This window comes from Trichomycterus rosablanca, chromosome 13, assembly GCF_030014385.1.
Source record: "Trichomycterus rosablanca isolate fTriRos1 chromosome 13, fTriRos1.hap1, whole genome shotgun sequence".
In the NCBI taxonomy this organism is placed as follows: domain Eukaryota; kingdom Metazoa; phylum Chordata; class Actinopteri; order Siluriformes; family Trichomycteridae; genus Trichomycterus; species Trichomycterus rosablanca.
This window is the reverse complement of record NC_086000.1, coordinates 18,641,456-18,657,016: the sequence shown is the minus strand read 5'-3', so window position 1 is coordinate 18,657,016 and position 15,561 is coordinate 18,641,456. Positions and strand designations below refer to the sequence as shown.

The window sequence follows — 15,561 nt, the reverse complement described above, 5'->3', positions numbered from 1 at the left end:
TGTGTGTTGTGCTGGTATGAGTGACTAGTCAGTATATCAGTATGTGTGTGTGTGTGTGTGTATATATATATATATATACAGTGTATCACAAAAGTGAGTACACCCCTCACATTTCTGCAAATATTTCATTATATCTTTTCATGGGACAACACTATAGACATGAAACTTGGATATAATTTAGAGTAGTCAGTGTACAGCTTGTATAGCAGTGTAGATTTACTGTCTTCTGAAAATAACTCAACACACAGCCATTAATGTCTAAATAGCTGGCAACATAAATGAGTACACCCCACAGTGAACATGTCCAAATTGTGCCCAAATGTGTCGTTGTCCCTCCCTGGTGTCATGTGTCAAGGTCCCAGGTGTAAATGGGGAGCAGGGCTGTTAAATTTGGTGTTTTGGGTACAATTCTCTCATACTGGCCACTGGATATTCAACATGGCACCTCATGGCAAAGAACTCTCTGAGGATGTGAGAAATAGAATTGTTGCTCTCCACAAAGATGGCCTGGGCTATAAGAAGATTGCTAACACCCTGAAACTGAGCTACAGCATGGTGGCCAAGGTCATACAGCGGTTTTCCAGGACAGGTTCCACTCGGAACAGGCTTCGCCAGGGTCGACCAAAGAAGTTGAGTCCACGTGTTCGGCGTCATATCCAGAGGTTGGCTTTAAAAAATAGACACATGAGTGCTGCCAGCATTGCTGCAGAGGTTGAAGACGTGGGAGGTCAGCCTGTCAGTGCTCAGACCATACGCCGCACACTGCATCAACTCGGTCTGCATGGTCGTCATCCCAGAAGGAAGCTGACGTACAAGAAAGCCCGCAAACAGTTTGCTGAAGACAAGCAGTCCAAGAACATGGATTACTGGAATGCCCTGTGGTCTGACGAGACCAAGATAAACTTGTTTGGCTCAGATGGTGTCCAGCATGTGTGGCGGCGCCCTGGTGAGAAGTACCAAGACAACTGTATCTTGCCTACAGTCAAGCATGGTGGTGGTAGCATCATGGTCTTGGGCTGCATGAGTGTTGCTGGCACTGGGGAGCTGCAGTTCATTGAGGGAAACATGAATTCCAACATGTACTGTGACATTCTGAAACAGAGCATGATCCCCTCCCTTCGAAAACTGGGCCTCATGGCAGTTTTCAAACAGAATAACGACCCCAAACACAACCTCCAAGATGACAACTGCCTTGCTGAGGAAGCTGAAGGTAAAGGTGATGGACTAAACCCAATTGAGCACCTGTGGCGCATCCTCAAGTGGAAGGTGGAGGAGTTCAAGGTGTCTAACATCCACCAGCTCCGTGATGTCATCATGGAGGAGTGGAAGAGGATTCCAGTAGCAACCTTTGCAGCTCTGGTGAATTCCATGCCCAGGAGGGTTAAGGCAGTGCTGGATAATAATGGTGGTCACACAAAATATTGACACTTTGGGCACAATTTGGACATGTTCACTGTGGGGTGTACTCACTTATGTTGCCAGCCATTTAGACATTAATGGCTGTGTGTTGAGTTATTTTCAGAAGACAGTAAATCTACACTGCTATACAAGTTGTACACTGACTACTCTAAGTTATATCCAAGTTTCATGTCTATAGTGTTGTCCCATGAAAAGATATAATGAAATATTTGCAGAAATGTGAGGGGTGTACTCACTTTTGTGATACACTGTATATATATATATATATATATATGTATATATATATACATATATATGTATGTATATACAGTGGGGGAAATAAGTATTTGATCCCCTGCTGATTTTGTAAGTTTACCCCCTTACAAAGACTTGAACAGTCTATAATTTTTATGGAAGGTTTATTTTAACAGAGAGAGACAGAATATCAACAAAAAATCCAGAAAAAAAACATTTTTGACAAGCTCCTCCCATGTAATTCTGGACTGACCTCACCTTTCTCAGAATCATTCTTACCCCACCAGGTGAGATCTTGCATGGAGCTCCAGAGTGAGGGTGATTGACTGTGATCTTGTATTTCTTCCATTTTCGAATTATCGCACCAACAGTGGTCTCTTTCTCACCAAGCTTCTTGCTGATGGTCTTGTAGCCCATTCCAGCCTTGTGCAGGTCAACAATCTTGTCCCTGACGTCCTTTGATAGCTCTTTGGTGTTGCCCATGGTGGTCGAGAGATTTGAACGGAAGAAACTGATTCTGGGACAGGACTAATTTGTGTGCCTCATGGGCACATACCGGTTATCTGTGGGGGTCAGAATTCTTGCTGGTTGGTAGGGGATCAAATACTTATTTCCCTTAATTAAATACAAATGAATTAATAACTTTTATTTAATGTTTTTTTTCTGGATTTTTTGTTGATATTCTGTCTCTCTCTGTTAAAATAAACCTTCCATAAAAATTATAGACTGTTCAAGTCTTTGTAAGGGGATCAAATACTTATTTCCCCCACTGTATACACAGTATATATATATATATATATATATATAACCATATATAACATGATTTATAAAATCCCCTTTACATGTTTTAATTTTGTTTGTTTTAATCAGCCAATCTGAATTCTAAAATGTTATAACTACAGAGTTGTGAAAAATAATGATTGAACAGTTTCAGATGGTGTTTTTATTAGCAGTGTGCTAATTGTGAATACACCACATATAATGGAACTTGAAGTCTGTGTGTATGTGCATGTCACTTGTTTTTATGTAACCAACTTAATGTTAGGTCACAATATTCCTTCCATTTCTACTATTTTTTGCAACTACTGTTTGTAAGGAGTTCTGCAGGTTCTACCAAGGTTTTGACACTTGAAAATCCAATGGAAAGTTGTACCAGAAAATAAGGCTGTTGTAGTTGCAAAGAAAAGGGGGCCGGCAACTTCATGTATGTTCCCCAATAGAATTAATTGTGGAAAAATTGATGTTTTATCAAAGCCCCACTTACAAAAAAAAATTATGATTTTCTTTTTTTCTGCACTTTTAAGCTTAATTATTTTTCCGATTTGTATAGTTTTATTTAAGGCACAATTGTATGTCTGCAAATGTCTACAGGTTAGCAAATATTTTAAATTAATGTGGCCACATTCCAAGCATGCTGCCATGGTAAAAGACATCCACGTGGCTATTGGTGCAGGCTATGATCCCTATCCCAACCAACAGTTACTCACACACACACAATAAATTGTAACAGTGGGCTATGGCCTGACACAAAGTGCAATCACCCACACACTGTCTCTTAATCTCACACACACATACAGCTTTTCATGAATCATGCTGCTGTGATCCATGGATGACTAGTGGGAGTGCGTTCACTCCAGCTGCTTCACTGTGCACTAGGCCGGAACAACAAAAAACGAAACTGCAGATGGTACAGATTAAGCCCCTCACTTCACAAGTGAGCATTTCCCCTTATTTGTTAACAAGCTACAAGGCAACTAGTGAACTAGAACTTATTATGTCATTCAGTGCAATAAAACATTCAAATAAAATGTGTGTAATAGTTATTTACTATTAAAAATGTTTAACTGTGAACATATCTGCCCTTGCTACTCAGCGTGCATGTTTTAAACCAACTAAGCACATTTTTACTATTAAAAATGTTTAACTGTGAACATATCTGCCCTTGCTACTCAGCGTGCATGTTTTAAACCAACTAAGCACTGAACGTCATTCTTATTATAAGCCCAGGTTTCTAACAAACATGTTTTTTACACAGTATATGAGCCTTGATAGATCAATGAAATACTGATTCTCCCAATGAATTAGGCAGATGCATGCTATATGGGCCTTCGGAACTGGGCCTGAGGGAATTTATTTCCTGTTCATTTTACAGTTGGTTTTGGCCAGAAAGATCACGGCACACTCCAACTTCCATGTGCTTGCTCCGTCTCCACATCTTTCTCACCCCGTCTTTCTCTTTCTCTGTTTCTCCTGAGTATTTTGTAGCCGACTTCCAGGTTCCCGTTACCACGGTAACATTTTACCGTTGACAGCTATCCTCTCAGTGAACTATGGGAGAGGCTTGATGAAGTTTCTTTTCAGAAAACAGAACCTTTTCTGTTAGCCAGATCAATTTCGTAATATTTTCCATGGAAGTTCAAACAGCCAGAGACAACCACAGCTCTAAAATACTGCTTTAACATGCTCTGGTGACATACACCCACCTAAGCTCTGTTTGAAGTTGAGGAAGCCTAATATATATGTGCTGCTAACTCTGTGGCTTTCAAGTACTGGAGGATATAGAGCTATATTCATATTTGGCAACTAAAAAAAGACAAGGTATGTCAGCAGATATGCAGACTAAGTTGTTTGTAGAATAAATTCATTTTATTGGTGGCCCATACAGATTGTGGAAATTACTTGTGTGCTTTTCACCCCTGTGAGGTTCCCAGGTTTTTCCTTGGTGGAGCATCTGCACATGAATGTTAAACAACCCTCTAAGACAAGCACTGAGCAACAAACATTACGTGATCACTAGTGCCAGAAAGCATGAAGCAAAACTGTGTATGATTCAATTATAGTGTTTATAGCACCTTTGCAAAAGACAATATGCACTAAACTCAGTTTTTATCGATTCTAACCTGGCAAAAAGCTATAGGCACTGCAGTCACAGTCACTACTGACCAGATGACTTACATTAGCCGCTCAGGTGGCGCAGCGGTAAAAACACACCCTGGAACCAGAGCTGGGATCTCGAATACATCGTATCGAATCTCAGCTCTGCCTTGCCGGCTGAGGCTGAGTGGCCACATGAACAACGATTGGCCTGTTGTTTATATGGGCGGGCCTAAGCCGGATAGGGTCTCTCTCTCATGACTGGTGCAATTACGACCTCTGCTGGCTGATTGATGGCGCCTGCACAGAGATGAGAAAAGAGTGCTCTCAGGGTGTGTCCCTCCGTACACGCAGCTAAGCTGCACTGCACTCGTCAAAGTGTAGGTGATAAGCTGCATACGGCATGCTGCCCACGTGTCGGAGGGGGCGTGGGTTAGCTTCATTCTCCTCAATCAGAGCAGGGATCGGCATTGGTTGATTGATATTTATTGTCATTGTTCAAAACAACGAAAAACCATTTAGCAACTCTGGATTGACAGCAAGTGTATGTATCCATTAAGTCACAAGGACACGCACAGGGACAGCAGATATAAATAATATGATGCATGATGCAATGGGGCAATTGGACACGCTAAAAAGGGAGAAAAAAAGTTACATTAGATTGTTGAAAGTGTTAGCTATAAATCTATAAAGAGTTCTGAAGATAGTGCTTTGATATGCACCCCACCTAACTAAAAATGCAACAGGCGACTGACTATTCATTCTAAGTGTGACACTAAGCCACAATTCAACCGACCACTGAAAGCCACACAGAAAAAAATGCAGTGTGATATGAAACATTAGATTTAAATAATTTTATGCAAAATAACAGGCAGTTAGCAAAGTTTTAAAGAGGCCAAATAGTGGATGCCTGAATTACAGTAGCATTAGTCACAAACAGAATTTAATTATTAAAGATCTTTTAAGGGCAACAGTCTCCTGTAACATTGCAGTGTATGTTAAACAGACAAAGATCATCAGCAAAGACAAACAGTTGTTGCAAATCAAATCTTACTGCATGGATAGACAGACACTTTATAGAATAGTTGCAATAATGCAATAAAATTTTCAAGAGAATTAACTGTGCACAGCTGTGGACAGTCACACAACAAAAATCAAAAACTGTGGTTTTTGTTGTGTGGTAGTGGTAGCTCAGTGGTTAACAAACTGGACTAGTAATTATAATGAGGTCCATGGTTTGAGCCCCACCACTACCAGGTTGCCACTGCTGGGCCCTATAGGAAGGCTCTTAACCCTCGATTACTTGGATTGTATTCTGTCACAATTGTGAGTCACTTTGGATAAAAGCCATAAATGTAATGTAATTAGAAATCATTGTGTGAGGATGCATTACCTAGTGTAAGAAGACTAAATAAAAAAGTAATGTCTGATGATTCAACATTTACAGTTCTCCTTCATGTATATACACTGATCAGCCATAACATTAAAACCACCTTCTTGTTTCTACATTCGCTGTCCATTTTATCAGCTCCACTTACCATATAGAAGCACTTTGTAGTTCTACAATTACTGACTGTAGTCTGTTTCTCTGCATGCTTTGTTAGCTCCCTTTCATGCTGTTCTTCAATAGCCAGGACCCCCACAGGACCACTACAGAGAAGGTATTATTTGGGTGGTGGGTCATTCTCAGCACTGCAGTGACACTGACATGGTGGTGGTGTGTTAGTGTGTGTTGTGCTGGTATGAGTGGATCAGACACAGCAATGCTAATGGAGTTTTTAAATACCTCACTGTCACTGCTGGACTAAGAATAGTCCACCAACCAAAAATATCCAGCAAACAGTGCCCTGTGGGCAGCGTCCCGTGACCACTGATGAAGGTCTAGAAGATGACCAACTCAAACAGCAGCAATAGATGAGCGATCGTCTCTGACATTACATCTACAAGGTGGACCAACTAGGTAGGAGTGTCTAATAGAGTGGACAGTGAGTTGACACTAACACACCACCACCATGTCATTGTCACTGCAGTGCTAAGAATGATCCACCACCTAAATAATACCTGCTCTGTGGTGGCCATGTGGGGGTCCTGACCATTGAAGAACAGGGTAAAAGCAGGCTAAAAAAGTATGTAGAGAAACAGATGGACTACAGTCAGTAATTGTAGAACAACAAAGTGCTTCTATATGGTAAGTGGAGCTGATAAAATGGTGTAGAAACAAGGAGGTGGTTTTAATGTTATGGATGATCGTGTAGATTTATGTTTAAAGGTTGCTGCCAGCTGTTAATAATTGCGAACAGACATATTTTATAGTCCAAGAACATAATGACCACATACATAGAGCTAAAATGATTAAACATTAGTGTGATTAACACCAGGTTCAAATCAAACGCCTTTCATGGTCTTACAATGAACCAGATTTAAGCATCATTAAACCTTTAAGAAGTAATTCTGGAGAAAGTATGAAGTATATTTTCACCTTTTTCATCCCTTCAGGAATTTTCAAATAATGTTCATAATGTACAATGTTCAATGTGCATAATGAGGTGCACATTTCTGGTATTACTTCTTCACTATGTGCATGTGCATTGCTTATTGTAGTAACTAGCTACAAGCCATACTGATACTAAAATCTAAAGTGAGGAATTTCTGAATCATATGCTTTTATGGACCAGGAAATTGGCCAGTGCTTATTATTAATCACAGATTGCTCGGAACATTTAGACCTATATTAACTTTTACATTTAGAACATTCAGTATTCATTACACAGTATGAATCGGCTGCGAGTGCAGATCTTGTTTAGCTTAATCACAGTGAAAATAAATTGCTTGGTTGCCTGTATGTAAGACATTATGATCCAGCTGGAGAGTTTTCTACAGCTCCAGTAATTTAAGGTTAGGCACAGGCTTCAGCGTTCATAAAAGTGCCTTTAGAACGATTTTGAGTTTATGCCTTTTTCCAATGGATTTGCCAAAACCTTTTTTTCTCGCAGCTCACTTTATCATCCCTTTCTGACAGAGGGGGGAGAGACAAGAGCTGGTAAGTCTAGAGCCAAAGAACATCCCCCCATTTAGAAAGTATATTAGACAAAAGAGTGGTTCCACTCTGTATTCAGAATGAGATGAGCATTTTCTAGATTTAACGGTATGTACTTAGCCATTGCAAATGTATTTTGTATGGAAAATGCTAATCAAATTACCCAGGCTTAAAGCTGTTTGATTGGGACGACCTCAAACATAAGCTTTTGCAAATAAAGAAATGTGTAGCATGTCAGCCTTTAGAAATGTAAGGAATGCTGCCTAAATGCGGTCAATGTGTTGAACTTTTGTACTCTGACTGCTCTCTTTGTGGTAGCACGACACCATAACAGGAGACGCTTCCATATCAGATGTTTATTTTCCTAATAGAGTATTATAATATACTTTCAACACCAATCACAAAACTTGTGCTATTGACGCCCAGATATTTCTTGAGTCTGTTTTTATTTTTTTCCTATAATGAAATAATGCTACAACCATTCCAGTTGGCTAATCACAGAAGCTTTTGTAGCTTCTGGTATAACAGAACATTTTTCACTCAGCCTTAAATCTGACAGCAGGTCAGACATTATTCATATGCAATGGCCTGTTAATGATGCACACACTCTGCAGCTCTTCCTCTTTGTACAGAACTAGGGCACAGACCAGTGATGCATGGGCCAATAATGTGGTTTTGCATTTAGCAGGAAGTTAAAGCAACTGTGGTTTGCATACTGTCCTTCCATTACAGGGACTGCAGTTCACAAGTAACTATAAACTGAACACTGAACTGAAAGTACATCCAGGGGATTAGACATGATTCGAATAAAATGTTGTGGTCAAACCTGGTTGTACACGAAGTCATACAAACTGTCTAAACACTGTCTACATGATCTCTCCTATCCCCCTGTTTTCGTTTGTTTAGGTTTTTAACATAAAGCTAAAGCAAAAACCTAGATCACTAAAAAACTGAACAATGCTAAATAATAATGAATTAGTGAGCCCTTTTACGTTCAGGCATACATCATAGTACTGAAGTGTCTAACCTTTTTTGTTTTATTTTGTTTGTGATATAAATTTACCAAAGTAATAATTGCTAATAATTCTTCATAAACATAAGGCAGTCCAAAAATAAAAATTCCAATAAAGTCAGTTATGTACATGAATGAATGATTGGACCTTGTTTATTGAGTTTTCTGAATATATATATAATCTATAATCCTAATCTATCTGAGCATACACACATAATATCTTTTGAATGTGAGCAAAACTGTATTCATAAGCATAAATAAATGGTTTTTTTTTTTTTTTGTGTGATAGGGAAAATATTTAAGTAAGGTTGGATGGATATTCAGTGTTTAGATACAATGTCGGCCAAAAGTTTACACCACTAGAGAAATCGCATCTATTTTGTATTGTAAGGAAGGCAGTGGAGAAGCCAGCAGTCATTCTAAACGTGTTGCCGAAAGAAAAAAAACTGAAAACAGCAGGAACAATACAATAAACAGCAAAAAATAAACTGCAATAAAGATTTCACCTTTCCTGCACACCGAGTTTTGATTATCAGTGTAAATTCAATAGCTACATATATAAATAAAATAAAAAAAACATAGAAAATCAACCATAATCTGTTTTTTTATGTTCAACTACTGCTCATGAAGTAAACACCTAGTTTAACTGGTGGTAGCTAAAACAAAACTCATAGTACAAACAGGTCATTGCGGTGTTTCAGTGGCACAATGGTCAGCAGATTGCTCATTACTGCTGCAATGTATGTCCACTAAAGTCACATGTAAAGACACTGCAATGACACATATAACAATTTACTAACATCATAAAGTTACCCTTGAACAGCTTTCAACCTGGAATGCTGCCATACAAATTGATTGTGGTGTTGTAATGTTGGACCATTTTTTGGAACGGCAACTACACCCTCATCCTCATGCATATAGATCCATCTGGTCTTATTAGACCTAATAACATTTTGCCATTGACCAGGGTCCAGGATTTGTGCTCAATCAAGTGTGTGATCAATCAAGGGTATCAATTACTGTCACTAAAAAATATAACAAATTTTCATGAGCTGTTTTTTCAGTCCACAATCGACATGTACATACACTTAGAATTTTCAGTCCTCATTCCATGGTGTCATACTACTGGTGAGAGTAATTATAAGAGAACAATCAATATTTGGTTCAGCTCAGAACAACTGAATGAAGCCTGTGCTTTTTTTCTGAAATTCTAGCTTTCATGCCAACATTTCTCATTGAGAAAATACTGTATCAATATTGGATTGTTTCCTCTAGTAAGGCTCCAGTATGTGATCATTCATAACAGCATTACACTGGCCTACAAGAATGTGAACTTGACCTTAAATGCCCCGGACTAAAAGCACACAGTGTGGGTTTGCAGTGCCTTCTCTCTGCACGCGTAGTGTGACATGAAAATGTAGAAAGATGCAGTTCGTCTGTTAGCATCAAACAGGAGCTCATCTTGTGACATTTTCAGCACATGACTCTCGGACTGTTATTAAAGAGAACACTGGAACACATTGGATGGAGTTGTTTGATGTGGACAAGTTCAAGAGGGTAACTGGGTCAGAGTTGCACAACAAAGGCCATTAACAAATTATATTAATTCAAAGTGTGAGAAGCAAAAGGTCTGTGAAGGAAAACTGGCCAACAAAAAAGATAAATAATGCAATATGTCCAAATACAATACAAAACATCAGCATAATGATGTGGACATCTTTTCCTCTAACATAAATTAACACTTCGCCAGCTAGTCAGCATACTAGTAATGTAGTGTGTGTGTTTACCAATTAGTGATTTTACCACTGACAAAAAAAGCATCGTAATGGCATTTCAGAACAGCCCACCCAACATCACCACAGTTACAGTGTATCACAAAAGTGTGTACACCCCTCACATTTCTGCAGATATTTAAGTATATCTTTTCATGGGACAACACTGACAAAATGACACTTTGACACAATGAAAAGTAGTCTGTGTGCAGCTTATATAACAGTGTAAATTTATTCTTCCCTCAAAATAACTCAATATACAGCCATTATTGTCTAAACCACCGGCAACAAAAGTGAGTACACCTCTAAGAGACTACACCCCTAAATGTCCAAATTGAGCACTGCTTGTCATTTTCCCTCCAAAATGTCATGTGATTTGTTAGTGTTACTAGGTCTCAGGTGTGCATAGTGAGCAGGTGTGTTCAATTTAGTAGTACAGCTCTCACACTCTCTCATACTGGTCACTGAAAGTTCCAACATGGCACCTCATGGCAAAGAACTCTCTGAGGATCTTAAAAGACGAATTGTTGCGCTACATGAAGATGGCCAAGGCTACAAGAAGATGGCCAACACCCTGAAACTGAGCTGCAGCACAGTGGCCAAGATCATCCAGCGTTTTAAAAGAGCAGGGTCCACTCAGAAAAGACCTCGCGTTGGTCGTCCAAAGAAGCTGAGTGCACGTGCTCAGCGTCACATCCAACTGCTGTCTTTGAAAGATAGGCGCAGGAGTGCTGTCAGCATTGCTGCAGAGATTGAAAAGGTGGGGGGTCAGCCTGTCAGTGCTCAGACCATACGCCGCACACTACATCAAATTGGTCTGCATTGCTGTCACCCCAGAAGGAAGCCTCTTCTGAAGTCTCTACACAAGAAAGCCCGCAAACAGTTTGCTGAAGACATGTCAACAAAGGACATGGATTACTGGAACCATGTCCTATGGTCTGATGAGACCAAGATTAATTTGTTTGGTTCAGATGGTCTCAAGCATGTGTGGCGGCAATCAGGTGAGGAGTACAAAGATAAGTGTGTCATGCCTACAGTCAAGCATGGTGGTGGGAATGTCATGGTCTGGGGCTGCATGAGTGCAGCAGGTGTTGGGGAGTTACATTTCATTGAGGGACACATGAACTCCAATATGTACTGTGAAATACTGAAGCAGAGCATGATCCCCTCCCTCCGGAAACTGGGTCGCAGGGCAGTGTTCCAGCATGATAATGACCCCAAACACACCTCTAAGACGACCACTGCTTTATTGAAGAGGCTGAGGGTAAAGGTGATGGACTGGCCAAGCATGTCTCCAGACCTAAACCCAATAGAACATCTTTGGGGCATCCTCAAGCGGAAGGTGGAGGAGCGCAAAGTCTCGAATATCCGCCAGCTCCGTGATGTTGTCATGGAGGAGTGGAAAAGCATTCCAGTGGCAACCTGTGAAGCTCTGGTAAACTCCATGCCCAGGAGAGTTAAGGCAGTTCTGGAAAATAATGGTGGCCACACAAAATATTGACACTTCAGGAACTTTCACTAAGGGGTGTACTCACTTTTGTTGCCGGTGGTTTAGACATTAATGGCTGTATATTGAGTTATTTTGAGGGAAGAATAAATTTACACTGTTATATAAGCTGCACACAGACTACTTTTCATTGTGTCAAAGTGTCATTTTGTCAGTGTTGTCCCATGAAAAGATATACTTAAATATCTGCAGAAATGTGAGGGGTGTACTCACTTTTGTGATACACTGTAGGTTCTGATTCTCATCATCATCTAGCACAGTGGATGTGAACCCTTAATTGCTATCATTTCTAATCATGCCCTGACTATGCTTCCTTTAATAGCACTGCTATTGCTTATTCTTAGCCATCATCATTAAGCCCTAATCTGATCTGCTATATTTTTAACTAAGGGTCAGTGTCTAAATATACCCTCACTCACACCTGCATTGTCACTCTGTTTCACTAATGAATTGATTTAGATTTGATGGTAAGAAAATGTGGTTTTTAATCAGAGACTAATACCAGTTTTTGCTTATCCTCCCAAATCAACTTCCTGCAGATTATAGCACACACCAAGCATTAGGCCATTATCCACAACCTTTTATGTAAAGTAAAAGTCTTAACTACTACTAGAGGTGGATTGTGTGGGTAAAATATCACATCAGTATATCTAAAAACGTTTTCACGATTTGTTATATACTGTCTGTTTTTAGTGCAAACAACATTTACAAAAAGGTTTTATTATCTTGAAACTGGTAAAAGTAAAAAGAAAAGATTTCCAATTTTTTCACAAATCATACAATTTTGTGAATGTAAACACATTTAGAATCTGATGGCTGCATCACACTCCAAAAAGCTGGAACAGAGACAAGTGTACCCCTGTGTTCCATCATCTTTCTATGAATGAGATTTTAATGGTTGAAACTGAGGATACTAATTGTTGCAGTTTTGCAAGTGACATTTTTCTCCATTCTTGCTTGACAGCAGGCAAATCAGGACTGCAGGCAGGCCAGTCAAGCAAACATTCGATGTCTATAAAGAGTTGTAACAAGTACAAAATGAGGCCTGGCATTGTCTTGCTAAAATAATTATAAACATCTCTGAAAAACATTGCCTTTATGGCAGTATAAGTCTTTCTAAAATCACTGTATATGCCTCGGTATCAATGGTACCTTTGCACATATGCAGGTCACCTATGCACTAATGCACCCCGATACCATGAAATTTGTTGCTATTTGGACCTTCTACTGACAACATGGATGTTGTTAGTAGATGCTTTTTTTTCATTTTTGGCACAATATAACAGAAAATAAGCTGAATCGTGGACTCATCTGACCACAGTTCACGTTTCCACTTTCTTCTGGACAGTCTGAGACAGTCAGCTTAGGCCCAGAGAACTAATTGCCCTACACGGACTGAGATCTCTCTAGATTCCCTGAATCTTTTTACAATATTATGTCTGGCAGATCTTGCATTGTGAAATGTTCTATTTGAAATTACAGTCTTTCACAAAGTGGTGAGCCACAATCCATCACTGCTTGTACAGACTGATCCTTTGGTGGAGCCTCCCTTTACACCCAATCATGAGTCTCTCACCTATAACCAAATCACCTACATGTTGTGGAATGCTTTAACTTGAATATTCTATAAACTTTTCACTCTTATTTTGCCTTGTTTAAAATTTTCGCAGTTTGTTGCAGGCATCAATTCTGAATGTGTTTATATTTACAAACTACAGTGAAGCTGATCAGTGAAAACACTGAGCTATTCTTCTATTGTTGATGGTTAACCTTTCTGGAAAGTGTTTGTATATACATTTAATTCAACCAATAACTGTCATATCATAGTTTCCAATAATAGGATTGTGGTAACTTATTTTCCTACCACTTAATAAACAAAACATTAAATTTGACCAGAGGTGTCTAAACATTTGCATGAAATTGAATTTAATTTTACATAGTAAATGCAAATAGTTTTTTGATGGAAATGTTTCTCAATATTATTTACACCCAACACATCAACACAGGCAGTAGGAAACTTCAAAAGTTGAAAGTGTTAGATTGTATTAGATAAAGTTCAAGCCTTGATTTATAGATTTATTTGATTTTTCTTATTATAGGAATGTTGTCAGATTTATATTTTTTTTATCAAAATCTTTTTTAAATCAGTGTGTGTGTGTGTGTATGTGTGTGTGTGTGTGTGTGTGTGTGTGCCTGCCCTGTGATGGACTGGCGTCCAGGGTGTTACTGTGTGCCATGCGCCCATTGAAAAGTTGGGATAGGCTCCAGCACCCCCCTCCCCCCATCCTGATTGAATAAGTGGTTAAAAAAGTGAGAGTGAGTGAGTTCTATGCCAGTCACTAAGCCACTAAGCACTGGTGCTTTGCATAGTTTTTTAGACATGTATATTAAAGCTCTGTTCCAAATAGTGCCGTGAATTTGTCACCAAATTCTGCAGAACTGTGTTTATATCTGAAGCCCATTTCTATCACTTACACCTGTGCTTCTATGATTTATCACATTTTAGATTTTATAAGGGCCTTATGGCTTCCATGTGTACTTTAACTGAAATTAGGTGTACAGAGTGCAGGGCAGCTTGAACCCAAATCTACTATTCATACTGTACTTTGTTTAAACTGCTACATTTCATAACTTCTCTTTTTATTGTATCTGTTTACTTTTTGTCTACAACCTGCCATTTGTAAGACACCACATATATGTTTTAGAAATATGAATTAGTACCTTTTGGTCGACGATGGACCAGACCAGGTCTTTCACAGTGTTAATTGACAGGTCCTGTGGCTCCAGACTAACCGTCTCCCTGGTGAGCCCAATCTGAAGAAGAAAGGAGATCCCATGGAATGACGTTCTGGAGAGCGTGGGGCTAGAAGCACTGTGACTGCCATTGGAAAGACGACTGTAGAGGGCCACAGGGGGGCTTGGGGATGGTGTTGGGGGTGTAGATGGAGGCTGGGAAGTAAGGTAGGCTTTAGGCAAAGCTGGAGGAGTGCTGCTGCAGGCAGACATTGGCTTTCCTCCTTTTGAGTGCTGAGTAAAACCAAAGGGACAAGCTTGATATCTGTGGCTCAAGACCACCAAGCTTGTTAGTTTATAGGCACTTTATATGGACATCTGATCTTTTTGCAGTACATCAGACTGCCATGGCTTTTGCTGATTTGCTTGAGATACACTTTAAAGCACAAAGCTCTGGATTTTGTATTTTCTCAGAGTTAACACGAGTGTGGTAATCCAGCTCTTGCTGCACACTTTAATACTTGTGGTGCTCCACAATATACATGTTGCATTGATGAGTGCATCAGCTACCAGAATTCCAGCCTGAGTCTTGACAGCGTGATGATAATTCTACATTTGGTCATTGTGTTTAAATCCCATTTCTGCCTTTAGAGCTGTAAAACAAAAAAGAGAATTAAAACACATTAGACAAAAATGGATTTAACCTGTAATAACTTAAATGCAGGTTATGTTGAAAGATCAATTGATTCATGCTGTACTGAAACTGGTACATTATTAATACTATTTTAACAAATAAATGTTCTAAGGCATTAAAGAACACATTTAACACTCACACAACCAGAAAGTAAATATATGTAGACACAAGACAGATATACACTAATCAACCATAACAGTTTTACAATTACTGACTGTAGTATATCTGTTACTGTACATACTTGTTTTAACCTGCTTTCACCCTGTTCTTCAATGGTCA

The 15,561-nt window shown here is 39.3% G+C and overlaps 1 protein-coding gene across 2 annotated transcripts in view; it reads right to left on the bottom strand.

Moving 5' to 3' along the window:
• Positions 1-14,973, bottom strand: part of prkd3 (protein kinase D3) — a 56,297-nt gene extending 41,324 nt beyond the window's left edge. For both annotated transcript variants that reach the window (XM_063007065.1, XM_063007066.1), the window contains exon 1: positions 14,577-14,973. In XM_063007065.1, coding sequence (XP_062863135.1) covers positions 14,577-14,861 — 285 coding nt within the window. In that variant the 5' untranslated portion in view covers positions 14,862-14,973. The remainder of the gene's footprint in view (positions 1-14,576) is intronic.
• Between the last annotated feature and the right edge of the window lie 588 nt (positions 14,974-15,561).